This window comes from Myripristis murdjan, chromosome 24, assembly GCF_902150065.1.
Source record: "Myripristis murdjan chromosome 24, fMyrMur1.1, whole genome shotgun sequence".
Classification (NCBI taxonomy): Eukaryota; Metazoa; Chordata; class Actinopteri; order Holocentriformes; family Holocentridae; genus Myripristis; species Myripristis murdjan.
Window position 1 is genome coordinate 7,639,505 of NC_044003.1, and position 19,586 is coordinate 7,659,090.

At 41.3% G+C, this 19,586-nt stretch overlaps 1 protein-coding gene across 2 annotated transcripts in view; it reads left to right on the plus strand.

The window, feature by feature from the left end:
- LOC115356104 (filamin-A-interacting protein 1) overlaps positions 1-19,586 on the plus strand; it is a 48,772-nt gene that overhangs the window by 16,372 nt on the left and 12,814 nt on the right. The window contains exons 2-4 of one of the 2 annotated variants that reach the window (XM_030047117.1): positions 12,061-12,336; positions 15,694-15,867; positions 18,245-18,423. In XM_030047117.1, coding sequence (XP_029902977.1) covers positions 12,067-12,336; positions 15,694-15,867; positions 18,245-18,423 — 623 coding nt within the window. In that variant the 5' untranslated portion in view covers positions 12,061-12,066. Of the gene's footprint in view, positions 1-12,043; positions 12,337-15,693; positions 15,868-18,244; positions 18,424-19,586 lie in introns of those variants that run through there. The other variant, XM_030047118.1, reaches the window with a different exon arrangement.

Here is a 19,586-nt window from a genome sequence, read left to right on the forward strand (position 1 = left end):
GGAACGAACCAATCTTAAATCCCATCATAATACATATAAACATAAAGCTTTTACAGGTTTGATTTTTTCCAAAGGTACATGTGAGAAACAGCTAATTTAGCAACAAATGCTAACGTGTATGCACTACCCACTGTTACACCAGTCTCTATTAGATGTCAGCAAGTGTGCAAATCAGATGTGCTCATGAAAAGTCAGTGATACCATCAGCTGGTTAACAGGATAGGATCATTAAAGCAGACATTCAGTTGGATTTTTGGATCATGTTGAGACACTATAGGTAGATATAACGGTTTTGATTTGCTGCCGTATACAATCGCAAAGCCTCCAATATGGTCGCCAGAGGGTGAGTTTCCTCAACAGGAAGCCCTTTGTGTTTGTTTTTGTCCTTAACGTATTTCTAACCCAGCCCCAAACCAAATGAGCAAGGTTACCTACCAGCAAGCAAGCGTGGCCATCTCCCAAAACAAACACATTTATCAGACACGGTCTGACAAACAATGACAAATGACTTGTTCAGCCGACCTAATCGTCCTGTCAAAACAAATCAAAACAGGCATTCAAAACAAGACGAATGCCAAGTGTGCCCAAGGATTTCTTACCAAACCACGAATACAAGCCTACGGCTGAAAAAGCAGACGAGCCACCAATTTGTCATGACCCGGCCCGTAAGGCAATGACAGAGAGGGGAGACGGACATTCAAGTGCCAGCAAAGTTAAAGTGTTTATGACAAAGTAAAAGAACTAACGGAAACAATGCAGTGGTGTGGAATGAGTAGTGTAGGTGGGTGGACGTGTGAGGAGAGTGATGTTGAAGAATAAAACCAAACAGGCTGGATGCAGAGAGAGAGGAGCTGCAGGTTCAGGACTGCAGACGATGTGACGGACCGTCTCGAGAGACAATGTCCTTTGTCCGGTTTTGGTGCGTAAACCTATCCTTTCCTTAACATTAACGAAGTAGTTTTCATGCCTAAACTTACCATTTCCCTAACCTTAACCAAGTTGCTTTGCTGTTGAAACCTAAGGGGTTACCGTCCCTAAAGACTGAAGTCCTAAAATCTCCGTCCAGTACTGCAGACACACAATATTCAGAAAGAGAGAGAGTGGTAGTCCAGGTTGTGCAGCTTTTAATCCCTTGGAAACACTTAGCCCAGTTAGGCCAACGCCTCCTCTGCCGACCAGGTGGGCGTACCTGCAGAAAGATACAAGGAGAGCCGTCACTGACAGACAGAGAGTTTTGTCACCGTATGCATGGCCTGTTGCAATACTAGGGCAAATTATACAAGCCCAAGGTTGTATAAGCAGCGCCTCTCTGAATGTACAAGCTATGTTCCCCAATAGTTTTATTTGCCAACTAGAAAGACAAGCAGTCGAACGTTGAAGGATCCACCATAGAAGAGATAAAGGCTAATCAACCAGGGAGCCAGAAAAAAACCCAGCATGCATTACAAAATGACTAAATGAGTTACAAATTATTCATACTTTTTTTTTTTTTTTTTTTTTTTTTTTTTCCCATTTTCCAAGCCGCTTATCATAATTAGAGTTGTGGGGTGCTGGAGCCTATCCCAGTGCTCACTGGGCAGAAGGTGGAGACACTCTGGACAGGTCACTAGTCCATCGTGGAGTTACAAATTTTAATGGTTTTAATGGTTTTATTTGGAGTTGCAGCCGCGTATAATGACTTGTGCTGGGATATCTGATGGAAATGAATCACACAGTGGATCCTGATCGTCTTTGGAGTTATACGTTCCCCACTTCACATTCACATTTAAAATGTTCAAAAGTGTCTGTATGTTATTCCATTGTGTGACTGGTTGAAGTTTCTTTTGTGTGAAAACCTCACTTTTCCTTATAGCACAGACCATAGAAGACAATAGCGCCCGCAATGGAAACCATTAGAAACAGTTGCAGACCAATAGAAACCAATACAGCCTGTTGTGGAAACCGTGAGAAACTATTAGAGGCCATTACAGCCTGTAATGGAAACCAGAAAAACCATCAAAGAGGCAATGCAAACCATTAGATGAGTGTCCAACAACCAGCCACAACCTGTTATGTGATGGACCCAAAGAGTTATTTTCTTGATTTGAAGATTCATTTGATTTTTTTTTTTTTTTTTTTTAATCATTTTTTTTCTAATATTATTCATCAGTGTTCTCTTAGACCACATTCACTGGCAAGGTTAGGGGCTCAGTTCAGGCAGTGCGATGGCCACCGGTCAGAGTTTGTTTCTCACAACGGTCGCCAATCCTAACAAAATATTGCAGTCGCAGTGTTGCAAGAGAAAATGGCAGATGTAATGTTGACTTATGATCACAGGATAGATATGAGCTAATGCGCATGAATGCCAAGAATCCGGTTGTAACGATGTCAGCTCTCGTCGGGGCGGGGGGGGGGGGGGGGGGGGGGGGGGGAAGGACGCCAATTAGGAGACAAACCAATCACTGACCTCAGAAGCCAGGAATGCTAGAAGCAAGCAGATGCCAAGTGCTATCTATAGTTACTACTGAATATCATTACAATATACGCTGCAAAAAAAAAAAATACGGAGAATCACCACCAGCTGATATCAGATGATCAACTGCTCTGGTATTTTGACCGTATGTAACCGCTATTTAAGCCAACAACTGTTGAGGCGTTTCACGTTCGGCTGATAACTGGCACTGCCGGTTTATTTACAACAAGCGGAGGGTGGAGCGTGAGAGCTACAGCTGGGAAGTAAAATGGAGGTATCGGCATCTGTGAGAATGCTGATGGCTTATAACGTGATAGCCCTGGAGTTCCCCCTTATTGGTCCCTGGACACAAGTGGGGAGACCCTAAAAATACCCTCTTAAAATTTCACCAAACAAACAGCTGCGCCTGCTGCACACGGTCCGACGGAGAGAGAGAGGTGAAGGGCATCCCTCAGTCACATTTACTTTACACTTCACGTTGACATTACACTTCACATTGTCTTTGACTTAGAAGGACAGAGTGGGTAACTGGAGCCTACTTTCATGCATGCAGTGGTGGACAGTAATGAAGTACATTTATCCGAGCAATGTACTTAAATACATTTTTCTAGTATCTGTGCTTTACTTGAGCATTTGTTTATTTGGAGGCATATGACATGAAACTTTGGAAGCTTATGACATGAAAGGTTGTCTTTACACCCTAATTTTAGGCACAGCTTTGAAGGCAGCTGTTAATTTTTTTTTTTTCTTAAATTAATTGTCTAAAATGCCATTGGCTGTTTTCCCGACAGGAGAAAAAAACTGATCACAGTACCCGCTCTCAACTTGGTTTGATGTAAAAGTGGAAAAACGTCATCCACGCAAGCAAGGCGTCCGCTTTCAAAATAAAACGAGTTGGCAGTGGTTAAGTACATTTGTGTAGAATAGTGGCTCCACAAACAAGTCACTGCACTCATTAGAGAGTTACGAGGTCCTGTAAATATGCTGTGAAAACAATACAACAATGCATGGATATTAAAAATGTACTTTTGATTGCTTAAGTATTTTTAAAAGCAAGTCCAATGCATTACGAAGGGCAAGGCAAATTTAGCACATTTCATACATGATGGCTATTCAAAAGGCTTTACGTAAGGCATACAAGGACATTTGAAAGCACAGAGTAAAAAAAAAAAATGCAAAATCTGACTGAGCACCTTTCACTTGTAGTGGATTAATAAATGAAGTATCTATACTTTGACTGGAGTCATGTTGTTGTGTACTTTGTCCACCACTGCTGCACAAAGACAACAACAACAAGACAAGAAGGGACAATGCCGGGCATGAACCCGTGACCTTCTGCTCGTGGGACGGACTTTCTAAACGCCCGGACGGCCCCGGCTGCCAAGATGCCTCCGAAAACACTTCTTTTTCGCGGGGCCAGAGCTCGTGTGTCGAGCGTGGACCCCAGCTGTCGGAGGTTTTATCCGGGCTCAAAAGTAAATCAGGGAGACCAGTTTAGCCTGATCACATCTCCATAAATATCTCTCTCCAGGGAAGAATAAAGACGCTGTGCAGTTTGTTTGATTATCTCAAGTTTGGATATATTTCTATATGCTCCATCCAAGTTTGAGGAGTAGATGGAAACTCTGCTTTTTTTTGGGAGATTCTTTTAAAGGCACAGTTCACCCAAAATACACCCCCAAAAAAATACAAAACAAAACCAAGTATGATTTATTTTCCAGCCTGCCACGCCCACGAGCTTCCCTGGATTGGTATTAATATGATGAGCTCAAACCTTCAAAAAAAATGTGAAATATGGATGTCTCAACAGAAAACAGCCCTTTCCAAAAACAATGACACTGCTACCCACACATCATCATCATCCACAGGGTTTCGCTGGGAACTATTTCCTGCCGGAGAACATCTGCAAACTGTATCTACCCACGTCCAGTGACCAGACATTAGTGGCAGATAGATAGATAGATTAACTTAAGCAAAGTAGCTTAGTAGAAAGAATATAAGAAAATAGAAAACAACCTTTGCATGCCATATCAGAGTAATAAGAGCAATAAAATATGATTATAGAATCTCTATCAGCCTTTCACCTTTGAACTTTTATGCATCAACTATGTATGTAATGGAATATATCTGCAAAATATCTATAGAATAGTATAGTCCGGGAGATGGGGGGGTGGACCTTGTTGCGTCGGTAAAAGTTTTTTTCTCAGCTGATTCTTGTAGCTTGGGGTCTCCTCTTAAGAATTCAAGAGGGTGCCGAGTGATATCCCTTGAGCATTTTTAGTTATTAACCCCTTAATGCCTGAAACACTAAAATCCCAGAAAAATAGAGATCAAGAGATCATTAATTCAAAACACTTGATCTAGATGCATCAAATATGCTTTCTACAATGCTTATACATTACAGTGGATATGTACAATGTATTTGATTCTAGATTAGGGCATTTTTAGATATTAACCCCTTCATGCCCAAAACACCAAAATACCATAAAATTTGATTTATGACATTTTATGCACAATAATCAAGTCAAATGCATCAAATCTGCTATGTAATGTTTATTTTTTTTAATGTTTATATAGAAGTTGTCATGTACAGCATGTACATCTACTATTGTACATCTACTATTGTGGCCCAATGATACAACCCAGCCAAAATGTGACTGAGATCCCAGAAGCACACACAGATATGAGAACCAAGTTTACAGGAAATTATTTATAAAATAATGAATAATAATAATAATAATAATAAATATATGTATGTATAGAATAGATGTATAATCATAATGTGTAATTTATAGCATAATGTCTTTGTGGCCTGATAAGGTTTGCTGATGTTCTTCTACCTCTGTATGTTCTGTTTGATAGATGGATTGCACTAAGGATAAAATTTCTTGTATTTTGGGTGAACTACTCCTTTAAGCCACCATAACTCCAACAAACCCTTAAAATAAATCTAAAACTCATGATTAACTGAGACAAAAAAAAAAAAGCAGAAACTTCCTTCGTCAAAGCTAACAAGGTGTATATTATAATTGTTGGTCAGTTGTGTACTTGCAGACTTCATCGTGAAGCGCTCGCTGATGGAAAATCATGTCTTTTATCCGCTGCCAGTGTCTCGGCAGCACAGCGTGTCAGACTGTTTTGCCCTCAAAACAGAATCCAGCATCATCGCACAACACCGATAAGGTCGGCCTGTGAAATGACCCTGTGAATCACAGCTGCTTTCCCGCGACGGTAAATTGTTTACAGAGATCAGCTCGCTCTGGGAGCCGCTGTGACACCGCGCTCGCAGATTGGATTCTGTGGAAACTTTCAAAACCCTTTGATGTAACAGTTGGCAACCCCGCGGAGATCTTCGACCCAGCCTGTAAACAAATCTTTATTTTCAGCCCTCAGACTCACAGTGTACCTGAATTTTTATTTGCAGAATGGAGTTCTCCTGCTTTTTAAGGCTGACATAATATATCTCTAAGAGCTTGTATTGTGGTAACTAAGTGTCAGGCTGATATATTGTTCCTGTCAAATAAATTTCTTGTATCCCCAAAATGTTAACTTCTGCAAAATTGAGCAAAACAACCTTAATTTACCTTAAAATCACTGTATTTTCACACTTACAAGGGTTTCACAAGGCCAAGAAATAAGATAATTTTCTCAACCCGTGACATACTTAATGTTTCATTCTAAGTGAAAACACCAAATTTAAGTGAAAATCATCCAAATTAGAGATTTAGAGGGTAGCTAAGCAGAAATGAAGGCTTCTGAAATGTTTTGTGTTTGTATTTATGGCTGTTTGTCTCACAATGATGATTCATGATGATACTTATAGTTGGTTATAGTAGTTATCCATCTAGTTTACCCACCAAATCACTGACCATAAGGTTATTTTGTAATTCTACAATGAGATAACCAATATTATCTTACAGTAACATCTTCCTAAAATAACAAAGACAGAATAACACCATATTATTTCTAGTAATAACGTAGTTTATTATGATACCTTTTCATTAGAAGCAAATGGTGAGATAAAGATGACTAAAAATCAAGCAAATGACTGCAGGAGATGAAAAAAACAAAACAAAAACAAAATAAAAGCAATGGCAAACTATTAGTTCATACAAAATGTTTTTTTTTTTTTTTTTTTTTTTTTTTTTTTTTTTTTTAACAGAGGAAAGATTTTAACCCTGCTTTGTAAGAGCTCGGTGTGTGAGATACCCTGAGGTAATCACACATCTCTCTCTAATAACCTTGACACACACACACACACACGCACACACACACGCACACACATACACATCCACATACACATACAAGTGAAATGAAGCTGAAACCTTTGGAGGAAGAGCTGTGTGGGTGTTTTAAGTCCACAGATGAGATTATGTTTTGAAATCTTTATGTTTAAGGAAGCAGCAGAGTTCAAAAGGGCCATTTCTTATGTTTATTCATGAAGTGCTATAGAGTCACATAGAGCTTTACAGAGGTCAAAGGGCTCAATTACTGAAAAAAAGTATGAGTGCAAACACATTGCAAAAATTTAAGATCAGAGATTGTGTGTACGTACTGTAGATGTGTGGGCAGGTGTGTCACTGTGTGTGTGTGTCTTGTGTGTGTGTGTGTGTGCATGTAGTGGAGCAGATGCAGGAGCTCCAGCAGGGCAGCCCAATGCACATCACACATGTTCAGACACCCGGCCACAGCTTGTCATTTGGACCGACTCCACAGCCGCAGATTCACGGCCGGTCAAATCCACTACAAAGGTTTATTCCTGTGAGGGCCGGGCCCCTGCTGGTCCCCTCGGCTTGTCTTGGCTTTGCATTTTGCCCCATAACTCTTTTCTGGACGAGCCTCCCGGCCGACCGAGCTGACCGTCGGACTGAAGACGGCTGTGCGGCTTCGACGCGTGGGGGATCTTGGCTGCTCCCCTGAAACAACTATTAATAACAGCCAGCGGTAACGTGGTTGCTACCACTTGGCTGCCAGGATTCTCTCAGCCTGAGTCACAGGCCGCTTTCATCCAGAGCTGCAGCCCCGGGGAACTTTGGCCTCATTCAGATCCGATAGGCTCATATTCCTCTCACTCAGGATCCCCTGGGTGCTCCGAGGCAAGGTTATGGACGCCCCGCCCCCTCGCTGTTGTTGTGCCCGCTCAGCTGTCAATGTCATCACCGTGTGTTTGTGTTTGAGAGGATCCAGAACTTATATAAAGCTAATTAGTGCAGTGACACCCATGGCGTCATGTTCACCCCCCCCGGTGGCCTTTGTTTATGTTTGTTTCAGTGGACAGAAGACATTTCTTACACCGGTGTTGATTGTGAGTTACATGGATGATATTTCTTCAACCTGATTGAGCTCATTTCTGATTAGAGACTCCAGCTGAACTGTCTACATGGACGCTGAGTGAAGTGATCGGATAAGATGTGTGTGCACATGCCGCAAAGTGTTTTATCAGAATAAAAGTGGTTCTGCCTGTTGGGAAGTGTCTAATCTACTGGAAATATAAATATAGCATAGGCACTATAAGTCACGTCGGCCAGCAGTGGCTCTCCCATCAGCTCGTCCATAAAACTGTAAAAATGAAAACTGGCTTGGTCAAAATCACTTTTGCTGTTTTGACTTTTAGACTTTGAAATCCTTTAAAGATTTAACCTTTGCAATTGTCACATCACCTGATGTCCCTTTATTTATTTATTTAGACTTATACTGGGACCTGAGTTCTAATTTCGTACCACTAACGTGTAAATGTGAGCTGGTATGACAATAAAGTTCCTTGAATCCTTGAATCCTTGAAAACATGAGCAGAAAGAATAAATTTACTCCAACCGGAGAGAAGCGATCAGATTAAAAGTTTACATGGTTATTAGGTGCTTATATTTTCCTATTGAATGGATTATCAAAGGATTACACCAGCGCGTTCAACCTGATTCCCTCTGATTGGGCCAGATTAGTCCGGTCTCTTCTGATTGAGGTGGTGACATGAGGCATTTTTATCCTGATTGGGCTATTACTCTGATTATTAGTAGAATATTAGGGTCCATGTAAATGCAACTACTGACTGACAGTTTAAGGATATGGGAAAGTGCATTAAATGTAGAAAATAATTGAAATTTCAGTGTTGGTTGCATCATCGTTTGCCCAAAAGCTTTGCCTTTGCATAAGTTGATGAACTGATGGACAGATTGACATTTAAAATTTAACATATCTTATTGTACTGCTGCTGTCTTGACCAGGGCTCCCTCAAAAAAGAGATCCAGTGATGGGAAAGGCGTCCAAATCTGTTGCATATACAAAGCATCAATACCATAACTGAGCAAATGTTGGCTAGTACATTCTTACCATGCATCACATTTGATGTTTCGCATGGAAAAACGTCTTCGGCAAAGTAACTATTAACTCCATCCATCATATAAATGTAGAGCAGATTTCCCTCTGAAATGCAGAGCAGGAAAAGTATAAAATCTTGCAAAAAAGTAAAGCGCCAGTTCCTCAAAACCGCACTTAAAATCAATGTTGGGGTAAATGTACTGTCTTCTTACACAACTTCTCACACACACAGTCAATCAATCATTCAATCAATCTATTATAGCATGAAGTGGGTAAAAAAAATACAGTTGATATGTCTTTCGGGCTACAGTGCAGGCATGTGTCTGTCACATCTCATCGATCCACACAGCAGCAGCCCCGGACTCTGGTGGGAATCCGGCGTCTTGCTCAGGGACACTTCAGCAGGGCGTCCGTTAAAGCAGCGAGGCCGTAAAAGTAATAAAAAAAAATCATTCCACACATTCATCACAAACAACAGAGATGGCCCATCGTCTGGAAAATGTTCTGTCCAAAACTCATTTCCACAGCGATTTGTCACTGAAGACTGGAGGTAATGACGCTCCTAATGCTGTAATACATTCCCATAAGATCTCATTACAGCGCCTCTGACACTTGTGGCCACACACACACAAACACACACACACACACACACACACACAGGCACAGAAAACCCTGCCGCTTCAATTTTGTTGTTGTGTTTCATGTTTCCAACTTTAAACAAAGGATTTCATGCTGCTCTATGGCTTCAGAAAATTCTCCAGGCTGATGAAACCCTCTCAAAATCCCAGTGGATCATGTCAAAATGCTTCGCCGTCGAGCCAAAAACAAGGCTGAGTTCTCAATTCCTGGAAAACTGACATGCTGGAGACACTTTTTTTTTTTTTATGCAGTGATGACATGCAACTTTTCACCTCGAGGCGGAAAGGTACATTGCTAATCCCGTCCTTCCCTCCCTCTCATTTGGTCAAGTTCTCAGCGCAGCACCTGTCAGTCATCTTGATGAGAGACAGCATCTCGGCGGAGCGAGTCCCACGGGTGTCCCGCCGTACGGTGTGGTGCGGGACTAATTTTGGAAGGCTGCAAGGTGTGCGGGTGGTTAAGCAAGCCGGTGTGGGTGGAAGCAGGGCAAAAAAAAGACTGGAGGAATCCCATAAACCGGACTGAACTGAGGAGAAAAAAAAAATCTATCTCCCTCTCGCTTATTAGTGCTCTCTTTTCGGCATTCACCATGAATATAGTTACAACAGACATGTATAAATATAATTTTTTTATTTAGTAACCAGTAACAATTAAATAATTATTATTAATAGATGCTTTTTTCTATATTCCTTGTTTATAGTGTTTATATTGCTTGCTGCTATTTATTATCTGTTTATAATGTAAATTTGCTTCATATTTTGCTATCCACTTTGCTACTGTAATGTTTGAAATTTCCCAACTGTGGGACTAATAAAGGAATATCTTATCTTATCTTATCTTATCTTATCTTATCTTATCTTATCTTATCTTATCAAAACCTCCACAACTGGCTGCCAGTCTAAACGCGATATCCACAACGATCATCTTTAAATTTCAAAGTTTAATAATGGAGCGCATTAATCAGATTCAGAGGCGCTTGATTCTCCAACATACACAGGAATTTGTGTTGGTGATGCAATGCAGTGATTCAAGAAACAAAAAAATTAACAGGGAAAAGTTAAGTTAATGCGATATTTCAAACACACCATTATTGATTATGTTGAGAGGAAGTTTAGACTGAACTGACCTAAAAAGTGGAATAAGCCCGAAACCTGATGGTTGAGCCTGCATGGCTGTTATTACCAGACCAAACGATGAGGAGTTTAATTAAATTGGTTGAATTCTGATGGATGAATCCAGCCTACTAAAGGCTTCATCGAAGAGGAAGAGGAAAACACACCAGAGCTCACAAAGTGACAAAAAAAAAAAAAAATCTGGAATGAGGATTAAATGGTGGAGTCCACGTGGCTCTAGTCTCCATCTGACCCAAACTGGTGTGTTGACTCCTTGTTTTTGTCACTGGAGTCAAAATGGTCCTTACTTCAATTGACCCTCAATTGTACGTAGTGCACCTTTAATGTGTCCCAGTGAGGGGATTCTCCTCTGCTGTTGGCTCACCTAAGGTTTCTTCCATTTTTCCCCCCATAGTGAGATTTTCTTTGAGTTTTTCCATATTTGCTGTAGAGTCTAAGGCTGATCTATGCTCTATCCTGCTATGTCTTTGCTATCATGTGTCGTGTTTGTCTCCTCCTGTCTTTTATGTTTTATCTGGACTCATTGATGACTAGTTAGTCTGCTTATATTTTTCTAAAAGTTTTTGAGACAGGTTTCTGATGCAGGCCATATGGGATATAAACAGATGAACCGGCACTTTAAAGGTCAATTTCTTTATAGCTTTTTGTGGCGTCTTAGTAGCTTGCAGAGGCTGCCACCGTACCTTAAGTGCCCCTCTCCAGAAAGGTCGAGTCCCGATGGTAACCCTAGATTTGCAAAACTCTCGCACAAGCGCACTTGATTCAGCACAGTAGCGCTTTACTCTGACGTTAACCCTGACCCTTTACCTAATCTGAACCCTAACCACAACCACAAGAGTTTGAAGCCAGGTGTACGAGAACAGGGTTGCCATCTAAACAGGATCGAGTGTCGGGCAACACAAGACCACAAGCGCTGTGGTTGGCCGGCGACACCGTTTTGCGCTACCTCCATGTTTTGCGAGTTCATCTCCACTGAGAGTGAAGACGACGTGATGACGGTTTTCGCCTCTCTGCAAGCGGCTGGAACTGAGGAAGTTTGAGAGTCTCTGCTGATATTGCCAAATTATTCAGACTGCAAGATGTCACTGAATTCATAGTGAGAAATATCCGAAAAGAAATATCCCAAAACATAGTGAGGAAAAAAACAACCACCCAAACATGGATTTGGATGGCATCAGTGTGTCTGAGAGTGGACCCTCTGTTTCAACCAGAGAATCTAAACAACATTGCTTCTGTGTTTATTTGAGCTTCATTAGCGCAGAATTAATAAAATCTTGACTCTGCTGTCCAGTGTTTCAGGAATTGGCTCAGTGCGTGCACAGATTCTCCAAACGCAGAAATGTTAACTAACTAAATTAATCCAATATTTGCTTCCCACTCGTCTTATGCACGCCTCCAAAATATGCAGTGCTGGTAGTATGAGGTGAAGCGGATAAATGTATACACAGAAACACATGTTAATTTGTTTTTTTTTTTTCTTGAGCGTCCTCACCTTTGCATCCATGTTATCCCATCACACAGGTGAAGATGAGATCCAGGAGCTGCACCGTGGAGGGTCCAGACGACGGACGGATCCAGCCAACCAAAGGCTTCATCAAGGAGGAAGAGGAAAACACACCGGAGCTCGCGAAGAGGAAGATGAAAATCCAGCGAGAGGAGAAGGACGGGAAGACGACGTCGGTGTCCAGCACAGCGAAGAAAACCCAAAAACCTGCAGAGAGCCGGAAAGCAGGACTGGTGGATCTGTCCAAGGAGGATCTGCTGCACCTCCTGGGAGTTATGGAAGGAGAGGTTCAGGTATGGAGGAGATCCAGTGGGAAGATGCATTAAAATAATCCATAATTTCAATTGGTTTATGATGGTGACCAGTGGGAACTGAGTGTCTTAAAAGGGCAATCATGGGAGAGAAAAGTGAACGAAAGAAAGTCAGAAATCCTAACATCTGGTGGAGCAAATGCTTGAGTCCTTGAGTCAGAGGTATGGATCAGTATCTTCATCAGTATCAGTAATCTTAGGGTCATTTTCTGGCAATCAAAACTTACTGGTTGCTGCTTCAATTCACCAGCTTTGGTGTCCAGTTGAAGAAGATGTGGGACATTTTTGCTGTTGATAGAGAAGTCTCAGGACAGTGTCCCACGTGTGTTGAAGTCCTTGAAAGTCTGTGGGTTTGATAAAAAGTCCTTGAAAGTTTAGGAAAACAAATGGATCCCTCGAAAGTACTTGCTTTTTAAAAATGAGAATCATTAATTATTTGTTTGGGCCTATGATGACTTTTGAACATTTATATCATTACTCGTGATATGAAACTGGTAATAGAGGTTAAAGAATGCCTGAGGAAGGCCTTTGTACCTAAACGTTGCTTACTTAAATAAAAGACATTTTGTGGTGCAGATGGTGTGCAGGAGTTGAACCTTTTTATTGCAAGTGACTGTCGTTCTCCTAGCACCTGTCGTTCAGGCGTGCATTTAAGAATCTCTTTCTCAATAGAAGTTAAAGCAAATTACACAAATCCATCCAGATACTAAAATAATAAATGAATGAATGAATGATTGATGATTCTTCCGGTGCAGGACGTGGTGGAACAACTTCGCTGTTGATGAAGACATTTCAGGACGGGCTTCCCACAGGCGTTGAAAATCCTTGAATATGAACGGGCGGCCTTTAAAATGCTTGATTTATTTCCCTTCCGTTTTGTTAAAATTAATAACACAGGATCAACACAACTTAGAAAACTCTCCTGATGAATATCTGTTGAAACAGAGGTAGTTTTAAACTGAAGGATGCCATCAGCTTTCAGTAACTAATATTAGTAAAATTTTACTGGAAAAAAAAAAAAATGATGTCATGTGTCACGCCAACTCATGCTTCCTTTGAGTCATTGCAATTGACAGCCAGAAACACCCAATGAAAGCCTTTGGATCTAATGTCCAATGAGTGCAGGAACCCTGTTGGCACTGGACATTGGACAGCTTGGTTACCATGCCAACAGGCCAGGAAGGATGGAGGTGTGGCGGCAGTGTTAGAAAGCTGATGTCATGTATTGTTTTTTTTTGTTTTTTGTTTTTTTCATCTCACTCAGTCATGTTTTCTTGCCGTTTTCATCGATTTTAAGAAACGCCAGCAGTTAATCCCACCCTCTGCTCCACTTCCTTAAAGTGGCGCGGTGATGATGTCAGCGCCGGCGGCTGAACGTGCACAAACACAGAGCGCGGTGTGTCCCGGGGGCGTTTAGCGCTGAGACGTATTGACATTTTACAGTCTGTGATGGGTTACATTTTGAAAATAACCTTTGCCACCCTTGAAGCAGAGCCCAGCGGCTGCTCTTTGGTTCTAGTCTGATAATGATTTTCTAATGGAGGCCCATTTATAAACTGCTCTCCAGGGAGGGAGGATGCTGCTGCCTCACCCTCTATTTCCATCCTGCTCATCTGCCTGGGAGTGTTGAATACTTTCCATTAATGCAGGGACAGACAAAGGCTCCAAAAATTCACAGAGAAAGGAGTCGCTTTTGATTTGCTTTGGTTCTTTACACAACTTTCAAACACATCGATATTAAAGAAAAGGGTTCCATCGATGAGGATGTGACAGTAGAAATGTGAAAACGCCAAGGAAAGATACACAAATTCATCAAGAGCAGAGAAGGAGACAAATAAGATGTTTTTTTTTTTTTTTTTAGGAATATAGATTACCATGCAGATGTGTCCCTGCCACAGTGTGAATGTAGTTTCATGCAGCTCATGTCCAGAGGCATCATGACTATTTTATCCCACACACGGTTAACCAGCTGAGATGTGCAGCCGGAATAAATGGAGGTTTTGTAGAGTTTCCCATCTTTATGCAGGAATTTGCATTAGAGACATTTTTTTCTATGAAAGGAGATATTCTGCAGGCCAGCTGGAGGGAACAGCGCCCTCTGCTGGTTGCATCAGGAGCAGATTACATGCTGGAGTTTAGTCTTCTGCCATCTTGTGGTCACACCTGGTCATTAAAAGGAACAAAATGAGGACTCTCTGGGATGCACATACAGTATGTTGAGAAGAAATCACTCTCTAGGTAAAAATTGCACCAAATAACGCCTGATTCAAATAGCGTTGGCAGTTGATTTTGTCTCCATGGAGTGCCAGATGGGTGGAGTTTACTCTAGTTCACTTTAAAATACAGTTGTTTCCTATATGAATTGACACATTTTGGTATACTCAGGCAGATGAAAAGACACTGTTCTTGTATTTTTTCTTTCATTTTTGTCATATAATATACTTTGACCCGGGACTCTTCATCTTTTGAAATCCACAGTAAAACAGAGCAAAGCAACTGGAGCTTCTCTTTAAGGGTAAAATGCAAATGTATTTTGGAGACTTCATGTCTTTGTATTCGGCTGATACTGGACTTTACAGGTGAATACTGATACCAATACTTCTGAACTGAAGTCACCGATAGCTGAATATTATGCTGCTGCTCAGTATTTTTTCATTTGACCACTTTCATGCTGCAAAAATAGAGTGATTCATTGGTTCCCCCATGCAGAGCTGTACATCTAGAATAGTACTGTAGCTCATTACTAGTAAGACAGACTTATGATCCATGTTAGTCATAAATGAAAAGGAGGGTAAACTATTTTATGAGCTCCGCTTGGTGATCATCACCAGACAAGCCCACTTTAATTTATGACTTTATAGCATATCCTTACTTACTGTATCTTAAATGAGTGTCATACCACTAACTATGAATTTACGTCGCTTAGATTCACACATGCCTAAGTATGGGTGAGCTATTCACAGATGATTGTCACAGGTTATTTGTTAGATATCTGTATATTTTTAAGAACTGACTTTTTTTTTTTTTTTTTTGACTGATTTTTTTTTATTGGTGGGACTTTTTGTCACATTAGCAGTATGTAAGAAATTATTATCTTTGCTTTTTAGAGCAGTATTACAGTGTGTGAGTCACTTCATGTTTTCTCTATTTCTGAGTTTTTCAACCTACACATTCTCTTACTCATTTCAGCTCTATTGTGCGGATTAAATCTCATGCTTGTGATTGAGAATTGAAGTGGGATTACTCTGTGTCTGCATCCCCGAATGCAGCCTGTTGTGATACATCAGGTTGATATACGCAGTGTCGAGGAGTAAATTCTTCCTCCTTGTGCCTCCCCAGGCCAGAGAGGACATCATCACCATGCTGAAGTCGGAGCGGACGAGGCCGGAGGTGCTGGAGGCCCGATACGGCTCGGCCGCTCCCACCAAACCCCTGCAGGCCCTGCAGAGAGACGGCCTGCTCACCAGCAGCACAAACCCCGCAGACGACGTGTACGAGAGGCCGATGGCAGAGGTGAGTGTGACGGAAAACACACCGAGGATTCAGTCAAGGAAACATCAGTCCTCTCAGTAATTATTGGTATGGATGGAAGCAAATTATATTTATTGTTATTATAACGGGGTATCTTTGTGGGTTTCCTTTTGAGTGCTTGATTTTAATTCAAAGATGCTGCATGTACTGTGGCTATTTAAAACATGAATGTAAGATTGTTAAATTAATTGCAGAGGAGCTAATAGTTATATGCACATGAAAAAGATCATCATCAAGATCATCACCAAAGAGAAAGACAACATTTCAGTCCTGTGTGGATGTTCATTAGATAGATAGATAGATAGATAGATATACTTTATTGATCCCAACCAGGGAAATTCATTAGGTAAAATGGTACTTTTGCTTACATGTACTTGAATATCTTTTGAAGTCATTAATTTGTACTTTTAAGGTACAGCAGTAAACATGAGTACAGTATTGTCATGTTAAATGTACAGTAGTACTTTGGCATACAAACAAATGACTGTGTGTGGAGATGACTGCTAGTCTCCGTCTCATTCCAGAGGTACACTGTTAAAATTAAGACTGTATTTCCCATAATGCCTGCTGTTTCTTGTCACAAAGAGCATGGTGCCACACACCACCCCTCCCCCTGTCGTGACTGGATTTTCTCTCACTTTACTGAGGAGATAACCATGTTGGACATGATTTGAATGTAAACGAGAGAAAAAAAAAGAGTTAGGTTGGCTTTAAATGAGGCAGCTGAAATGCAGCTTCACTTCCAGGCAGCTTTTAGGTGTGTAGGAGTTCCACAGCAGAACCGTCCAATGAAAATCGAGAATCATGTTTGCATCATCATTTGAAATGCTCCACACTGACAAAGTTTCAAATGAAAGTTTCATTTGCAAACTGTAACTAATTGCATTTTGAGATTTTTTCAGTTTTTTTTTTTTTTTTTTTTTTTTTTTTTAACACACTTTAAACAGCTATATCTATGGAACACACGGAATCATGAAATTGAAATAATAATAAATTGATAAAATAATAAATAAATAGAAATGACAAAAATAACAAATAAAAAAATATTTTAAAAATACACTAAAAGGAATTCTACTGGCTTGCAGGCGTTCTGGGTTAAGTTGTGTGAAGAAATTATTCTTGGTGTTTGTTTTCAGTTTGAAATGAGTTTTTTGTCAATGAACAAAACACTAACTGAAAGACTGTCTCGCAAGGAGAAGATCTTAAATACATTTCATTCATTCATTTTCCAAGCTGTGTATCCTGATTAGTGTTACAGAGGTCAGAAATACAGTTTTGTATTAATTTCAGTATTCCTTCCCCAGACTCTGTGAATGTTGTGACACTCTGAGGAGAGATAAAACAAGCGCTAACATTTCTGTGTGAATGCTCTGTGGTGCAGCTGCAGTTCCTGCTGCGGTCACTCTGGCCGGATGCTCTGTTATAATTAAAACACGAGGAAAACCATGAAAAACACGGGACGGTGGCATTCCAGAAATCCAAAAAACATGACCTGCTCTTTTTTTTTTTGTTTGTTTGTTAAACACAGGTTCAACTCTGCCTCACAACCTTTGCATCAAGCCTTCCCCTCTCCCACCCACTCCTCTTGACACTCATGCTGTATTTTTAACCTTCACTTATCCGATAAAGAGCTTTCCCAAGCGTGCAGACTCTTCCTAACCCCACGTTGCTTCATATTTGCACATTTATTCACCAACACATTATGCAAATTCATGCCCAGTGCAACCAGACCTTTACTGTTTACCACAGAGCATCCTCAATAGAAAAACAAAAATACCATAAAATAATACCTTGCAGACATTTCACAGATGGCAACATGCAGAGGAGGCCAACTTCAGCCTCATCCAAAACTATTCAGGCTCAGTCAAAATGAATAGTAAACTGCTTAGAGTTGATGCCTTCAGAATATTTCAGTTCACAAAACTGTGCCATTTGCAGTTTTAGACGATTTGCCTCAGCTTTACTGCAACATTTATGCAGGTTTTCCATCTATTGAATGTCAAAATGTTTGCTGGGTATCTATACCGGGGCTTACGCCAGCGGGGAATGAAATCAGCCTCTGAAAATCCTCTTGTTTTGTATAGTGAATGACAGTGCCTGCTGCATGAAAACATGATTTACCATGCTCAACTTATGCCCATGCCCATACTGCTCTGTAGGGTATAGCAAAAAGAGGCTGAACAAATCTGCAATTTGCATGAAAATAGCTGAATAAGGCTCATAATTGTGTTGGAAGAGTCTCTCTGCTCTTTCTTTGGGTGCATATCTAATGGTTTGGGATATTGTGTTCGCAGATCTGGTTCTCAGTTTGTGTAAGTTACGGTGAAAAACTGTGACGTCTTGTCATGTCGGCTCTCAGCTGGACAGGCTGGAGGACAAGCAGAGGGAGACGTACAGGCGGATGCTGGAGCAGCTGCTGCTGGCCGAGAAATGCCACCGCCGAACCGTCGCCGAGCTGGACAACGAGAAGCGCAAGCACACCGACTTCATGAACAAGAGCGACGACTTCACCAATCTGCTGGAGCAGGAGAGGGAGAGGTAAGGTGTGTGTGGTGTTGTATGTGTGTGCATGTATGAGTGTGTGTGTGTGTGGTATTTGCCAACTCTGGACATTCTCACAAACTTCGTGGTAGAGTCTTAAAGATTGCAGACAACAGGCTCGAGCTAATGACACTTCCAGCAGAGGTAACAGGCATCCAGGCTGCATTTTGTGACCTTAAACCACGTTCAACCTCTCGTATGTGAAAATATTGTGCAAATTATAATTTTAAGCATCAATCTGTATCGTATAAAGGTTTGTCTCACTGCTCTCGGTTACATGACACAACAGTGATTCAACCTAAATCCATGTCATGAAAGCGTTTCCGTTTGCTCTTCTAAACACTTGGGGTCTGGTCGCTCTTTCCTGCTGCACAGGAAGTGATGCGTTTTACTATTCTGTTTTGTTTTTTGGAATAAAAAGAAGACGAAGGGTAGAAAGGAGAAACTTTAACGTCTTTGACAAAAAATACCAAGGAGAAAGACGTTAGTTTCGCCCACATGGTTTGATTGACAGGTGATATCTGGGTGCAGCGGTGCAGAAACACCACAGCAAAGAGCGCTTAGACCAAAGACAGAGCCCAAACAACATAAACGAGGATGCCGATTAGCACGTTGCACGGGGAACCTTTTATGTAAGAGACAGAACAAACGACCGAGGGCACGTCAGCAGAGGAGAGATGATTATTCTGTTTCATCAGAGCGGCTTCGCGGTCCTGCATGTGGACACGGGACACTGCCCGTGTCGCCCGTGATGAGGACACAGCAGCCCGGGCGAGAAGGCTGAAACAAGGGGTCATTCATGTCATCACTACGACACACAACAAGCCACTGTGGCGACACGCGGTTTGATCCGGGAGCATGACGAACCTCAACGCTGCACTCGCAACAAAAGGGCCTCCACACACAGGGTCTCAACCTTTTTCACTCGAGAGAGAGGGTGGACCCGATGGATGTTTGCTTTTCACTTGTCAGGCTGATTTATTTAATTTATTACCAAAGAGAGGCCAAGGGTTTGAAAACCCCTCAGTATTTCATGAGTAAAAAGCAAAAATGACTGCAAAATCAGACAAAAACAGAGATACACTGAGCAGCAGGCACTGAGAAACATCACTTTTAGACCAGTAGTAAAAGACAGAGATGAAAATTGCCCTGAAGATTAT